At 43.0% G+C, this 16,101-nt stretch overlaps 2 protein-coding genes and 2 non-coding genes across 4 annotated transcripts in view; 3 read left to right on the forward strand and 1 right to left on the reverse strand.

Annotated features, from left to right (window-relative positions):
• The window catches only part of LOC107976149 (uncharacterized), a 34,378-nt gene extending 28,467 nt beyond the window's left edge, over positions 1 to 5,911 (reverse strand). Inside the window, exons 1-2 of the mRNA XM_063815117.1 lie at positions 5,873 to 5,911; positions 1,152 to 1,947 (exon numbers count right to left, since the gene is read on the reverse strand). Of these exons, the coding sequence (XP_063671187.1) occupies positions 1,273 to 1,947; positions 5,873 to 5,911 (714 nt within the window). The 3' untranslated portion in view covers positions 1,152 to 1,272. The remainder of the gene's footprint in view (positions 1 to 1,151; positions 1,948 to 5,872) is intronic.
• Positions 1 to 14,244, forward strand: part of LOC451720 (integrator complex subunit 4-like protein 2) — a 115,775-nt gene extending 101,531 nt beyond the window's left edge. The window contains 9 exon segments of the mRNA XM_063815929.1: positions 6,179 to 6,352; positions 6,869 to 6,974; positions 8,382 to 8,536; positions 8,635 to 8,716; positions 9,585 to 9,681; positions 10,270 to 10,408; positions 10,833 to 10,966; positions 13,347 to 13,420; positions 13,681 to 14,244. Coding sequence (XP_063671999.1) covers positions 6,179 to 6,352; positions 6,869 to 6,937 — 243 coding nt within the window. The 3' untranslated portion in view covers positions 6,938 to 6,974; positions 8,382 to 8,536; positions 8,635 to 8,716; ... (3 more) ...; positions 13,347 to 13,420; positions 13,681 to 14,244.
• On the forward strand, positions 5,925 to 6,058 carry LOC112209912 (small nucleolar RNA SNORA22). The gene has a single exon (XR_002944901.1). It is a non-coding gene; the product is annotated as a small nucleolar RNA SNORA22 (small nucleolar RNA).
• Positions 10,462 to 10,596, forward strand: LOC112209905 (small nucleolar RNA SNORA15). Its single transcript, XR_002944894.1, has one exon. It is a non-coding gene; the product is annotated as a small nucleolar RNA SNORA15 (small nucleolar RNA).
• Positions 14,245 to 16,101: the final 1,857 nt, after the last annotated feature.

Genomic DNA, 16,101 nt, shown 5'->3' on the forward strand with positions numbered 1-16,101 from the left:
ATCCTCCCACCTCAGCCTCTCGAGTAGCTGGGACCATGGGCATGCGCCACCACGCCCGGCTAATTTTTGTACTTTCTGTATAGATGGGGTCTCACTACATTGCCCAGGCTGGTCTTGAACTCCTAGGCACAAGTGATCCACCTGCCTCAGCCTCCCAAAGTGTCGGGATTACAGTCGTGAGCCACCGTGCCCCGGCTCCTAGTTGTGTAATTCTTACGAAGAACATCACGCAGCTGTTAATGAGGACTTCCCATTAGTCTTGATATGGCACACTCTCCAAGACATTTAAAGTATAACACACCCTACAGTGTGTATTAGGAATTGCCATTTGTGTGGGGAAATGATTATATTCACATATAAGTTTATAAATTCAGAAAGCATTCCGAAAATTCATCGAGTATCCAGGGGTAACTGTGCTTGTCTCTAGTGTTGAACTAGTGGCGGGAGGAAGATTTAATTTCCAACACATGCCCTTTGGTGCCTTTTGAATTCAGAACAATTTCCGTTATCTATTAAAAATAAAATACTGGCCGGGCACGGTGGCTCACGCCTGTAATCCCAGCACTTTGGGAGGCCGAGACGGGAGGATCACTTGAGCTCAGCAGTATCACTTGAGCTCAGGAATTTGAGACCACCCTGGGCAACATGGTGAGGCCGTGTGTCTATAAAAAGAAAAAATAAAGTAAAATATCACGTGTTACTGAATCCCCTGGAATTCGGCGGGCACTGGATACTGTAAACAATTGTGGAGCTCTTTGGAAATTTACCTTAAAAGGAAGTCCTCTCAAAGGCTGGACACCATCACTCTACAAGGGTGAGTTTTCAAATCTACCATGGAAGCCCAGGGCCTCAGCAGCATCCTGAGTCCTAATGACGGACAGGTTATGACTCAACTCCCATCGCACCAGTCCTGCAGCCTTCTAAAGGCATCCAGCACTTTCTACCTTGCATTCTATCTTCATCTTCGCTAGTCCTTACAGCACCGCATGATTCCGGCGGAGGGTGCTTATCAAACTAGCTTGTGTGTCCCCACGGCACCTACAGCACCTTGTCAAGCACAGGGTCCAGAAAGCTCCAATGAAAGGCATGAAAGCAGCAAGGGAAGGAGACTGAGGAGCAAACCGCGCGAGTAGGAGCGGGAGGAGGCCTACCCTACGCCCTGTCCGACGCGGGGCACAAGCCCTGCCTGCATCCTGAGATCCCGGGTCCGCAAACTTGGGCCCCACTGAGCAGCAACGCCAGAACCCAGAAGCACTTACTGCCAGGAACAGGTTACTCCAGTGCGCTATAGCGTCGCGGCCGCGGGGCGAGGGGTGGGACCGCCGGCACCGTGCAGCCGCGGACCAATGAGCGGGCGCTGGACAGCCCGTGGCCCAATAGCGGCGGCGCGGGCACGCTAGGGGCGGGCCGGGCGCGCCGACTTTTCCGGAAGATCCGGATAGCGCATCCCGGCCACGGCGCGCCGGCTCTGGGCTCTCCGCGTGCCGCATCGCTTTCTTTTCTTCCTCTGGAGCAGCTATGGCGGCGGCGAAGACCCTGAACCCCAAGGCCAAGGTGGCCGGAGCGCAGGCGGCGCTGGCGTTCAACATTAGCGGTGCGCGGGGTCTGCAGGACGTGCTGAGGACCAACCTGGGGCCCAAAGGGACCATAAAGATGTAAGGTGGGGCTGGCGGGAGGGCTGGGTGGGCACCGCGCGCCGCTGCGCACCTGGCGGGCCCAAGACCGCAAACGGGAGCCCGCTGCCTCGGGGCTCCGCAGCCACCCTTCCTCGCGTCCTCCCGGGCCGGTCCTGTTCCCTGCTAAGCCCCACCGTTGCGGCCATTTCTTGCTGCGTCGATGCCGTCTCCATGGAGAAAAAAGCGGCTCTAGTGTGCGGCGTTCCCCGCCTTCTTGGGCTTCCAGACACCCTGAGGGCTCTGCACAATCTCTGCGGGGACGGGGTGGGCACTACACTTGTCCTCCAGCCTGCGGGATATAACTAGCTCCATATTCTCGGCTCCCTAAGATCGGGGAAAAGCCCGTTTTCTAATGGGACTTTTTAATTTAGTTTTCGTTGATAACTAGCTCCATATTCCTGGCTCCCTGAGATCTGGGAAAAGTCATTTTTTGTTGTTTTGCTTTTTTTTTTTTTTTTTTTTTTTTTTTTTGAGACAGAGTCTCGCTCTGTCACCCAGGCTGGAGTGCAGTGGCGCGATCTCGGCTCACTGCAAGCTCCGCCTCCCGGGTTCATGTCTTTCTCCTGCCTCAGTCTGACGAGTAGCTGGGACTACAGGCGCCCGTCACCACGCCCAGCTTGCATTATTTATTTATTTATTTATTTATTTATTTATTTATTTTGTATTTTTAGTAGAGATGGGGTTTCACCGTGTTAGCCAGGATGGTCTCGATATCCTGACCTCGAGATCCACCCGCCTCGGCCTCCCAAAGTGCTGGGATTACAGGCGTGAGCCACCGCACCCGGCTGGAAAAGCCCATTTTCTAATGGGACTTTTTAATTTAGTTTTCGTTTTAATTTCGTTTTTGTCACAATTTGATTGATTTCTGTCCCTTAAACAGTCTTGTTTCTGGCGCTGGAGACATCAAGCTTACTAAAGACACAGGAGTTGACGATCAGCCCTGGCCAACATGGTGAAACTCGGTCTCTACTAAAAATACAAAAATTAGCCGGGCACGGTCCTGCACAGTGCGCTGCTTCACGAAATGGTGAGAGGTGCTCTGCTAGGTCAGAAATGTCTTGATTTTCCGTAGAACTTTTGCTTTGTAGAAAGATTTGCAATGTCCATTCTCAAGGTAGGAGAACATTCAGAAGTGACATGTAACAGTGACAGTAATAGTACTGACTGTGCCTGGAGTCTGACAGCCCTGTCTTTGAATCCCTGCTTTTTTGCCATTCACAGTCTGGGCTAAAGGACTGTAATTGTACATTAATTATAATAAAATTTGAAAAATTAAGGGTGGTTGACACAATCACATGGGCAAAATGCATGAGGATGGTTTTTCTCTTTATGGGTTTTTTTTTTTTTTTTTTTTTTTTAAGACAGAATCTCACTCTGTCGCCCAGCCTGGAGTCCAGTGGTTCACTGCAACCTCCGCCTCCTGGGTTCAAGTGATTCTCCTGTCTCAGCCTCCCAAGTAGCTGGGATTACAGGCTTGCTCCACCATGCCCAGCTAATTTTTGTATTTTTTGTAGAGATGGTATTTCACCATGTTGGCCAGGCCGGTCTTGAACTCATGACTTCAGGTGATCCGCCTGAGTCAGCCTCCCAAAGTGCTGGGATTACCAGGCGTGAGCCACAGCATCTGGCCGGTTTTTCTCTTTTTAAAACAGCAATTTCTCTGTTATGTCTCATCTCCATCTCCAACTGGAGGGGAGAGAAATCTCTTTGCTTTAACATTTTTAAAGTCTTAGGGATGGAGAATATGAGATTATTGAAGGGAGTATGCGTTTTACTCATCCCTAAATTCCCAAAACTTAACAGTTCAAATCCAAGAAAGAGAAATGATTTCCTGCTGATTTGAGTTCAGAATAATCAGGGTTTTGCTAGTAGTATACCATGCTATCAACATCCAGATGAAATATCTTTAATAAAGACTTGCTAATCTAGGAGGTGTTTTTGTTTTTACTGGGTTCAGTGGTGGCCCGTGTTAGCAGAAAAGTGGAGCCACGGTTAAACTTGACGTCAGAATTGTTTTGGGGCCGGGTGCAGTGGCTCATTCTTGTAATCTCAGCACTTTGGAAGGCCGAGGTAGGTGGATCACTTGAGGCCAGGAGTTCACGATCAGCCCTGGCCAACATGGTGAAACTCCGTCTCTACTGAAAATACAAAAATTAGCCAGGCATGGTTCTGTACGCCTGTAGTCCCAGCTACTCCAGAGGCTGAGGCAGGAGAATCGATTGCTTGAACCTGGGAGGCTGAGGTTTCAGTGAGCCAAGATTGTGCCACTGCACTCTCCAGCCTAGGTGACAGAGTGAGACTGTCACCAAAAAAAAAAAAAAAAATTTATTTGGGTTTTAGTGTGTCAGAAATACAGCATAAGTAGAGAGAAGCACATAGAACATTTACAATTTAGGAAATAATTATAAAGTGGACACACACAACCACTATTGTAGTTAAGAAATAAATTGTTGCTACCACCTCAGAAGTCCCCTCCCACTGGAACTTCTCTCCAATCTCCAGAAGTCTGTTTTTCAGTTTTCTTTGAAAAAATTACAAACCTACGAAAATAATGATTATATTGTGTGTGCCCTTTACCTAGATTCACCAATTGTTTACATGTTGCTCCATTTCTTTTCTATTTTTCCTCTGAATCATTTGAAGGTAAGCTACAGACATGTCATTTTACCTCTAAAATACAATTTTTTTCTGCTTTTTTTTTTTTTAAGAGACAGGATTTTGCCATGTAGCCCAGGCTGGTTTCGAATTCCTGAGTTCAAGGGATCCATCTGCTGTGGCCTCCCAAAGTGCTGGGATTACAGGCATGAGCTAACGCACCTGACCTTTCCTTTTAAATTATTTGGCCATTGCAGAGTAACAGTGGAGGCTGCTGAGCTTTCATTTTAGGAGATACCTGGCTTATTCTCATAGAGCCCTACACTTGCCTAAAGAGGCAAGGATGTAAAATTATCCGTTACTGTTAACTGTTAGCTGTCATCTTGAGTAAACTTTTACTGAGCCTCAAGCTTCCTCATCTGTAAAGTAGAGATAACCTGGGAAATAAATTACACATGAAAATGTTTCCATCATTATAATTGCATGCGCATGATAGCTAATTGTGACTTTTTAATCTTAGTAATTTGTAGCCAAACACTTGGGTAGCTTTTTCAAGTAGATAGTACTTAAAGAGGCCCTTCATGCATTTTATTTGTGGTATTTTTAGACTGTTTCATATTGTTTTAAGTGATTCATTCTTTTTCTACTTTCAGCAAATTCAACACCCAACAGCTTCCTTAATAGCAAAGGTAGCAACAGCCCAGGATGATATAACTGGTGATGGTACGACTTCCAATGTCCTAATCATTGGAGAGCTGCTGAAACAGGCAGATCTCTACATTTCTGAAGTATGCACAACTTTTTTTTGTTTTGTTTTTTTGAGATGGGATTTCACTCTTGTTGCCCAGGCTGGAGTGCAATGGCATCTCGGCTCACTGCAACGTCTGTCTCCTGGGTTCAAGCAATTCCCAGCCTCAGCCTCCTGAGTAGCTAGGATTACAGGCATGTGCCACCACGCCCGGCTAATTTTGTATTTTTCGCAGAGATGGGGTTTCTCCACATTGGTCAGGCTGGTCTCCAACTCCTGACCTCAGGTGATCCACCCATCTTGGCCTCCCAAAGTGCTGGGATTAAAGGCGTGAGCCACCGCGCCTGGCACACAACTCTTGTTTCTGTAATATATTATTGTATATAGGACGTGCCAGATACTTATTTATACAAATTGATGTGTTAATACTAGCGGAGGCCATACAGTAGAATTAGGGGGCTTAAATCTGGGTCTTTGCCTTGGTCTAAAACAAATTTGTTGTGAGCTTGGACAGGTTATGGAACCTTTTTTGGCCTGAAAATAATTTTGTAATCAAGTTGAATTGCCTATGTGATTTGTATCTGTCTTTAGATTAATAATTGAGATTTTAAAATGGGATGTTTAGGACTAGGCATATTTATTTGTTAGGAAAAAGACAACCAAAAGCTTACATTTAGATAAATTCCACTTTGTTAGCCCTGACTAGTTCCAAGGTTTAAAACAAACCTCAGTGACTACGACTCTATTGTCAGAATTTTCGGGTAAAAGAGAGCAGATAGTCTTTATTTATTTTTATTAGTAAATGATGTGAATTCGTTTGAGATTACCTATAGAAAAGATAGAATAATGCTACCATCTGTGAGTTGTTGGGACACAGTGTCGGTTTTGACATGATTCGGAGTGGTTTGCACAGTGAACACCCAAGTGTGCTTTATAGTTCCCTTGGCTTTGACCCTGTGCTAGAGCATTGCCTGCTCTTCTCCTCTGCATTGAAAGGAATATTTATCCTTTTAAATGTATTCAGAAAGCCAGCACATTATATTACCTCGTGTTCAAAGATATGATGATCAGAATATCCCTCCAAGAATTATCTGAACTTTATCATGAACTATAGTTGCACCTAATTGAAGATGCAAGTGTTATTGTGTGTTTATTGTAGGGCCTTCATCCCAGAATAATCACTGAAGGATTTGAAGCTGTGAAGGAAAAGGCCCTTCATTTTTTGGAAGAAGTCAAAGTAAGCAGAGGGATGGACAAGGAAACACTTAAAGATGTGGCCAGGGCATCTCTTTGTACTAAAGTTCATGCTAAACTTGCAGATGTCTTAACAGAGGTATGTATTAAATTTTGTCTGTGTCTGGTATGGTACACCTATATAGAAAATCTCTGATAGTAGAAACGTGAATATAATTACGAATTTCAATCACAAGGTGCTATGTAGCTTCATTTTTGTGGCAGTGATACCTAATCTGTGTCTCTAAAAAGTAAAATGAGGAAATTCAAATAATAGTATACCTAACCGGGTTTTAAAAGTAAAATTGGAGCTTTCATTAAAAGGTTTATAAAGTGGAGATTTTGTTATTAGAAAGCTTCCAGTTATCAGTATTTTTAATGAAACACCAGGAGGAATGTTAATGTTAAGGAATGTTAATGTTTGGGAATTACAGATTGAGATTTCAGAAATGTAACAGCTGTTCATATATAATGTATTCTATCTGCTTATAGAAAAATACAAATCAGTGTAGAGATTGTAAAATGAAGAAACTGTCTACTTTAGCCTTCTGAAAAGCAACATGTTTCTGCTGCTGCAAATTGAATTTACTTAATGGTTATCCTTCTCCTATTGCAGGCTGTAGTGGGCTCCATTTTGGCCATTAAAAGAAAAGATGAACCTATTGATCTCTTCATGATTTTGTGATCATTGACAAGAAACATAAATCTGAAACTGATACAAGGTAGGTGGTAGAAGACTATGAAATACTAATGGTCGGGCCTGGTGGCTCAGGCATGTAATCCCAGCACTTTGGGAAGCCGAGGTGGGTAGATCACCTGAGGTCAGGAGTTCGAGACCAGCCTGGCCAACATGGGGAAACCCCGTCTCTACTAAAATTACAAAAATTAGCCAGGCATGGTGGCGGGTGCCTGTAATCCCAGCTACTTGGGAGGCTGAGGCAGAAGAATTGCTTGAAACTGGGAGGCGGAGGTTGCAGTGAGCCAAGACCACACCATTGCACTCCAGCCTGGGTGATAAGAGCAAAACTCCATCTCAAAAAAAAAAAAAAAAAAACTAATAAAGTGTGTTTTGAAATTTAGGGGTGCTTTGTACAATATATATTGTTGGCAAAATTTTTAATATATTTGGATATAAAATATTGTATATTTACCTGAAGATATCAGTTGGATAAATTGCTCGGTGAAGATATAAGTTGGATAAATTGCTAGGTGAAGATTGTTTTTACTTTTAGTAATATTTTCTCCTGAAATAAGGTGAATGTTATGTTGTATTTATGGGTAGAATTATTCCGAAAGGTGAACAACATCAGTCATTTGGCGTTTATTGAATTGCTAGGTACAAAGCATAATGAGAAGCAGTAGAGGAATTAAAAAAATTTTTTTTTCTAAAGACTTAGTTAGAAAACATGTATATGTTCGTTTCTCCTTTCTTTTTATGGAGAATGGAGTCTCCTTATGTTGCATAGCCTGGTTTTGAATTCCTGGGATTAAGGCGTCCTCTCACCTCTGCCTCCCCAAGTGCTGGCATTACAGGCACTTGGCAGAAAACATGTTTTTAAAAGATATCATCACAGTTTGACAGCCTACCAGGGAGACTATCTCTGCAGACTTTTCTGTACAGCATAGGATCTTCAAGTAATTCAAGAAACAACGCTGACTGCATGAAAATTATCAGTGCCTTCTCAGTTCGGTGTTTAACGTACACCCATCTGGAAATCAATAACCATAATTTTGTGTGTGTTTGAACAGCTTAATCAGAGGGCTTGTTTTGGACCATGGAGCATAGCATCTTGATAGGAAGAAAAGGGTGGAGGATGCATATATCCTCATTTGTAACGTGTCATTAGAATATGAAAAAACTTAAGTTTATAGCCCCTTAACTTAAATGGAGGAGCTTCGTGTTTTAGGTGAGTTACTTTTTTGTGAAACTTCGTTTCCCACTGTAAGGACAATAATCCTCAAATTGGTTTGGGAGAGTTATAGGAAACAGCCTCTGAAGATGTGCAAGGGGCAGGATTGGAGCTCAGTGAGCTGTTTGTTAAATCTTAGGACTAATCCAGTTTCAGAAGCTATTTTCTCAAAAAATAAATGTTTCCCTGCTTTCTGTAACTTTTTTTTTTTCTTAATAGAGAAGTGAATTCTGGCTTTTTTTACAAGAGTGCAGAAAGAGAAAAACTCATAAAAGCTGAAAGAAAATTCATTGAAGATAGAGTTAAAACAAATAATAGAACTGAAAAGGAAAGTCTGTGGTGATTCAGATAAAGGATTTGTTATTAATCAAAAGGTGAGAATGAAAATCCAGTGTATAAACTAAATAGTATGTATCATCCTTTTTACTTTTAAGGTGAAAGATGTTGAAACTAATTTTTATTTTTGTTATAGGGAATTGACCCCTTTTCCTTAGATGCTCTTTCAAAGAAGGCATAGTCGCTCTTCACAGAGCTAAAAGGAGGAATATGGAGAGGTATGAGTAGCAGATTTATCTGAGTAATTTGACTTTTACTTATTTTGCAAATGAATTAGGATTGTTTTTCCTTATACTTTATTTTTGGGTTTTCAACTGTACAATTAATTGGCATTAACTATATTCGCATTATTTTGCACCCGTCAGCACTGTCCATCTCTAGGATTTTTTTTATCATCACAAACTGAAACTGTATACCCATTAAATAGTTACTCCCCATTTCTCATTCCCTTTATGCCCTTGTAAACATTATTTTACTTTTTGTCTCTGAATTCAGTATACTTTCTCCCAAAGAGCTCACCACAATAAAAGTTTTTTTTTTAATATTATTTTATTATTTTTTTGAGACAGTCTTGCTCTGTTGTACAGTGGCATGATCGTGGTTCATTGCAACTTCTACTTCCTGGGTTCTTAGGATTCTCGTGCCTCAGCCTCCCGAGTAGCTAGGATTACGGGTGTCTGCCACCATGCCCGTTGAATTGTTTTGTTTTCGTTTTGCTTTTTTGGTAGAAATGGGGTTTTGCCATGTTGGCTAGGCTGGTCTCAAACTCCTGGCCTCAAGTGATCCACCCACCTCAGCCTCCCAAAGTGTTGGGATTACAGGCGTGAGCCACCATGCCTGGCCAATAAAGAGCTCTTGTCCATCTTTAGATTTCATTTGCTGACTTGGGGAGAGTGGTTTAAATAGAGGGTTAAAAAGACTGGTTTTCAGCTGGTTGATGGCAAATGAAAAGGCTTAGGTTAAAGTACATTTTAAACTGTAATTTTGTGTGTAATTCTGAAAAATTCCTTCTTAGAAATTACTGGTCTTCTCTTTGAACTTCACTAGTAACATTGCTTATTCATTTCCCTTAAAATGCTATTTCAGGCTGACTCTTGCTTGTGGTGGGGTGGCCCTGAATTCTTTTGAGGACCTAAGTCCTGACTGCTTGGGACATGCAGGACTTGTATATGAGTATACATTGGTAAGAGTATTTTCTTCCTGAGGGTAATAGAACTTTTTAGCTCATGAATTATTTTTGTTTTGTTTGAGATGGGTTCTCACTCCTGCCCGGGCTGGAGTGCAGTGGTGTGATCACAGCTCACTGCAGCCTCATCTTCCTGGGCTCAAGTGATCCTCCTGCTTCAGGCTCCTGAGCAAATGGGACCACAGACATGTGCTACCATGCCTGGCTAAATTTTTTTTGTAATTTTTGTAGAAACAGGGTCGTATTGTGTTGCCCAGGCTGGTCTTAAACTCTCGGGCTCAGGCTGTCCTTCACCCTCAGCTTCCCAAAGTGCTGAGATTACAGGCATGAGCCACTGTGCCTGGTTCATGAAGTCTTTAGCAGAAAAATTAATTGAAATTCAGGATCAGATTTGTGTTTATATACATTTTGAAGGTTTATGTGTAGTAATGGGAAGCCATTTATATGTGATTTTTCAAAAAGATAATTTGGTTTGATGTGATCAAGTTTGTTCCTTATTAATATGCTGCTTGTCATTCTCTGTAAGTCCCTCTTCTCTCTTTGCACACATCGTGTTTTTGAAAATCATGTTTCGTCTACACAAAGGGAGAAGTTCACCTTTATTGAGAAGTGTAACAACCCTCGTTCTGTCACATTATTGATCAAAGGACCAAATAAGCCCACACTTAGACCAAAGATGCAGTAAGGGATGGCTTGAGGGCTGTCAAAAATGCTATTGATGATGGTAAGATCCTCACCATATTTCAATTCTATTAAATTGTTTTGCTGGTCTGAAAAGCATGGCTGAATACTGTGTTCTTTTATCAGTAGTTTACACAGCCAGACACCATGCAAAAGCAGTCTTCCCTTTAGAATGACTGATGGTATGCTAAGGTTTTTCATAGCATATCATTATTAAAGGTGAATACAAATAAATGAACTAATACTGATCTGTTGAAAGGCTGCCAGTGGCCAGTGAAGCCATTCTGGTTGGACCATTCTCCTATTTGATATGTTAGTTGCTTGTATTGTGGCTTTCACATGCAGTACTTAAATTGATGTGGTCATAGTGAATTTGTAAGAAATTAATGGCTTTCATATGTATATTTTGTTATTCATAATTAGTTCTACAGTTTTCTTAGCATTTTTCTTTTTCTCCCATCCAACAGGCTGTGTGGTTCCGGGTGCTGGTGCCGTGGAAGTGGCAATGGCAGAAGCCCTGAATAAATATAAGCTCAGTATAAAGGGCAAGGCACAGCTTGGAGTCCAAGCATTTGCTGATGTGTTGCTCGTTATTCCCAAGGTGTGTATGCCTTAAACAGTCAATCTTCCAAAAGATTCAGCTGATCAAAACTTTTTGATAATGTAGGCTTTATTAATAATACGGATTTTGGATAAACGGGTTTGATCAGTTTTCTTCCTGACTGTAAAACATGCAAACGTATTGGTTTCTCTGGGAGGCCTGAATAGCTGACGTTTCAGATGGCAAGAGAGAACCTGTAGCTTAATATTTGCAGTATTAGGGGTTATACTTGAGTACAAACTTGCTTTTTGTTTTGGTTTTAGCTAAACTGATATCATTGTTTTTGATTATATACTAATTTTGAAGTATAGTTTATGACTGGTGTATTGCTGCTGGGATTGGGGTAGATGAGACAGTTGATCAGTAACTTGTGTCTGGTTATTCTCTGAAGGGAACATAAATGTTCTGTCTTCATGCAATGAGATTCTTTTTTTGTTTTGTTTTGTTTTTAAGAATTTTGAGAGTTTTGCTCTTGTTGTCCAGGCTGGAGTGCAATGGTGTGATCTCGGCCCACTGCAACCTCAGCCTCCCCAGTAGCTGGGATTACAGGCACCTGCCACCACACCTGGCTAGATTTCTTTTGTATTTGTAGTAGAGGTGGGGTTTCACCATGTTGGCCAGACTGGTCTCATACTCCTGGCCTCAGGCGATCCACCTGGCTTGGCCTCCCAAAGTGCTGGGATTACAGGCATGAGCCACTGCATCCGGCCGAGACTTTCTTTTGCTCCTTTTTTTTTTTTTTTTTGAGATGCAGTCTCTTGTCGCCCAGGCTGGAGTGCAGTGGCGTGATCTCGGCTCACAGCAACCTCCACCTCCCAGGTTCAAGCGATTCTCCTGCCTCAGCCTCCTGAGTAGCTGGGACTACATGCACGTGTCACAATGCCCAGCTAATTTTTTGTATCTGTAGTAGAGACAGGGTTTCACCATGTTGGCCAGGATAGTCTCGATTTCTTGACCTTGTGATCCGCCTCGGCCTTTCAGAGTGCTGGGATTACAGGTGTGAGCCACTATGCCCGGCCCCCCCTTTTTTTTTTTTAAATATCAATTCTTCCTGTTTTCTCAGGAATTAAATTTGTTTACTTTAGGTTCTTGCTCAGAATTCTGGTTTTGACCTTCAGAAAACATTAGTTAAAATTTAAGCAGAACATTCAGAATCAGGTCAGCTCGTGGGTGTGGACCTGAACACAGGTAAGAGAATGCAATTGTTTGTAGAGGAAAAACTAGATGTGTAGTACATGTGAGTTGAAGCCAGGAAAGATTCAAAATGGGGACCAAAAAAAAAATCTTTTGCTTTGCAATTTGACACCAGTACTATTAGGGAAGTCTGGGTTCTAAAATGGGATAAAATAGGATATTAATCAAAAATGGAGTGACTAGGTATAATAATTAAGGGAATAGACTGAGTAATTTTGGTATAGTTTTGTTGGAGATGTTGAGTGGTGGTAGATGGTTCAGATTAATGTTGAAGGATTTTCATATTGCACTTACCTTAAACTCAGTTCTTTGTTTCTTTTTTTTTTCTTTTTTTTTTTTTTTGAGACGGAGTCTTGCTCTGTTGCCCAGGCTGGAGTGCAGTGGCAAGATCTTGGCTCACTGCAACTGCTGCCTCCCAGGTTCACGCCATTCTCCTGCCTCAGCCTCCCGAGTAGCTGGGACTACAGGCACCCGCCACCACGCCTGGCTAATTTTTTGTATTTTTAGTTTAGATGGGGTTTCACCGTGTTAGCCAGGATGGTCTCGATCTCCTGACCTCGTGATCCGCCCGCCTCAGCCTCCCAAAATGCTGGGATTACAGGCGTGAAGCACCGCACCCGGCCACCTTACTCAGTTTTTAATCAAGTACTATGATAAGAAAATAGATTGGGTGATTATATTCATGGGTGAAAAACAGCTAAAGATAGCAAATAATGCCAGAAAAGGGGATCTAGAAATTTAATGAAATGGTGACAGCCCTGATCTTAGGCCCCTGTAACAAAACAACACAAATTAAGTACAAAGTAGGAGACAGATAACAGGTATATCCATGCAGTATGTGCAAGACCTATTGCTGTCAACATTATTATTTAATAAAAAAGATTTCTGGAATGAGGGAAATGATCAGTCCATTTTAGCCAGATTAGAGTTGCAGTGCTGTACTTTAGTATGGGTAAACAGAAATGTATCCAGAAGGAGAGAGGGGTGTTCAGGTCTTCTAAGTAGAAGTCAGACACTCCTCAAATATTGTGGACAGGGGTCATGGTTTAGAGTAGAAAATTGGGCTAACAGAGAAGCTTTGAATTCCCATAGTTAATACTGGAGGAAATGAGTCATCGGTGATAAGCAAAGCCACACACAATATTGTTGGTTCTTATTGACTGAACTTACTTTGGTTGCCTTTTAGGTGAGCCCGTGGTAGCAGCAGAAGCAGGCATTATGGGATAACGATTGTGTAAAGAAACAGCTTCTACATTCCTGGTAAGTTTGGGAAAATGAAAATTAAACTGTTAGAGAATCATCATACTCTTCATTTGGTGTTTTCTGTTTAGTTGCTCATTTTCCCCCATGAATAATGTAATCAGCTGAAAGTATGGAAACTGAACTAGCCCTCTGATGTGTAGAGGGGAAGGGGGAAATTTAATTGGATGTTAACATGTGCAGCTTAGTTGGAAGTGGGAAGTTGAGTCGAATTAGGGCTCCTAATCATCTGAGCTATCTAATTTTTATCCCCCTTTCAGCACTGATTGCCACCAACATTCTCTTGGTTGATGAGATCATGCGAGCTGGAATGTCTTCTCTGAAAGGTTGAATTGAAGCTTCCTCTGTATCTGAGTCTTGAAGACTCTGCAAAGTGATCCTGAAGAATACAGCTGTGGAATTTTTGTCCAAGCTTCAAATGAGTTTCAAGGGAATTTTCCCATGTGAAAAAAGGAGAGAACACTGGCATCTGTTGAAATTTGGAAGTTCTGAAATTATAATTACAGTGTTTTTTAAAAATTGCACTGAAGTATACACACATAAAGCAGGTCTTTCACCCAGTGAACAGGATGTTTTGCTTTAGCAGCAGTGACATAAAATTCCATGTTAAATAAGCATATATTACCTACCTTATTAAATATTCCTTGAAAAAGCAGATTTTAATGGTTTAATTTTATGTGGACATATGTTAAATTATTCAGCAGTACCCTATTGTTAAGCATCTGGTTTTAAAATTTTTATGCTAATATAAATAACGCTTAGTAATTTAAAATTTTGGAAGCATCCCGTTAGTGTAAATTTCTGAGTAAATTTATTGATCAGTTGGACTTTTCACGCTTTTGAAATAGCTTTGCTAAAATGCTCCCCCTACAAAGTTGTAGGAAATGGGAAGAGGAGTAAACTAGAGGCAAGGGAGTTGAGAGAGCTGGAAGGCATGGTGGCTAAGGGCTACGGTTATCAGGTGAAATTTGAGATTTGTAGGCTGACTATATTTTCAAGCTTCTGAACTTTTGCTTATGCAAAATATTCATCCCAAAGCCTCTAGCGTCATAGTTTCCTCACCCAAATTACTATGTTTCCACAAGATTTATATAGTTGGTCTATCTCTGCGGTCCTTGAAAGTAAAGTTGGTGTTACTAGGCTGTGGGTTTTGGGGGCTCAGCAGTGACCTGGAGTGTGCAAATAAATATTAAGTTGAAACCTCCTTTGTGGTCTTGCAATGGTTTGACGCACAGAAGCAATCTTAAAGGGAATGAAAGCTGTCCAAAGGTTCAAAAAGTAGTGAAGGGGCCTCTAGGGACCCTCAACCTGCTTTTCCTTACTTCCCTGGGCAGCCCTGCAGGTGGTATGGCCAGTCCTACACCTCGCGTCCATCAGTTTCCCCCGCTGAACCGGTGGGTGAGGGGCGGTGGTGGAGCAGCATGCGCATGTGTGGAGGAGGCGACTGCCACCGTGGTGCGTAAGGGCGGATGAGCAGCGGGGCCGTGGGTGTGCGCGGCGTGGGCGCGCCAGTCCTGATGCCAGCATGGGTTGTTCATCACCGCTGCTGTCCCTGCTGTCGCTCCTGGTTGGTGCGTGGCTCAAGCTAGGTCACTGAGCCGCCGGCCACGCCGGGGGCGCTGGGAAAGGGGATGGGGCCCTCCGCCCTGGCGGGAGAGAGCCTGAGGCCCCTCTGCCCGCTTCCGGGATACGCCTGCAGCCGCCGGCTGGGGAGGTCGCTCTCGGTGCGCAGGGTGCCTCACCGCCTTGTGCTTTCAACTGCTTGCTCTGGAATCTTTCAAACTTATAAAAGGGAAAGAGAGGCCGGGCGCGGTGGCTCATGCCTATAATCCCAGCACTTTGGGAGGCCGAGACGGGTGGATCACTTGAGGTTAGGAGTTGGAGACCAGCCTGGCCAACATGGTGAAACCCCGTCTCCACAAAAATACAAAAAATCAGCCGGGCGTGGTGGCGTAGGCCTGTAATCCCAGCTACTCATGACGCTGAGGCAGGAGAATCCCTTGAAGCCAGGGGGCGGAGGCTGCAGTGAGCCGAGATTGTGCCACTGCACTCCAGCCTGGGAGATAGAGCGAGACTTCATCTCAAAAAAAAAAAGGGGGGAAAGAGGAGAATGTAACGAGGAACGACCCCTGCCCTCACGTACTCGTGGGCCAGCTTAAAGAGCTGCCAGTTTGTGGCCAGTCCTGCTCCTGTGGAATCGCACTCTCCCCGTCTCCTGGAGCCATTTTGAAGTGGGTTCAGACATATCCCATTTTATTCTAAACCTTCAGCTGGAATAGTCAAAAGAAGTCACGAAAAAATAATTACCCTTTCTCAACTAAAAAACTGGCAGTGCTGCTTAATAATATATCCAATCTGTTCAAATTCATCTATTATCCCATAAAGGGTTTTTAACGTTTGCTGGCTGAATTAGGGACAAAATAAAGCTCATACATTGCAATTGTATGTTATTTCTTAATTCTGATTCAATCTGATTATTTCCCTACTTACTCCTTTTATTTATTTGTTTTTTTTGGTGGGGCGGGGGGGCAAGGTCTCACCGTGTTGCCCAGGCTGGAGTGCAGTGGTGCCATCATAGCTCACTGTGGCCTCAAGCAATCCCTGCCTCAGCTTCCCAAAGTGTGGATTACAGGCCTGAGACACCATGCCAGGATGATCCGTTTTTTCCCCTTGGTGATATA

Source organism: Pan troglodytes, chromosome 6 (genome assembly GCF_028858775.2).
Source record: "Pan troglodytes isolate AG18354 chromosome 6, NHGRI_mPanTro3-v2.0_pri, whole genome shotgun sequence".
Taxonomy (NCBI): domain Eukaryota; kingdom Metazoa; phylum Chordata; class Mammalia; order Primates; family Hominidae; genus Pan; species Pan troglodytes.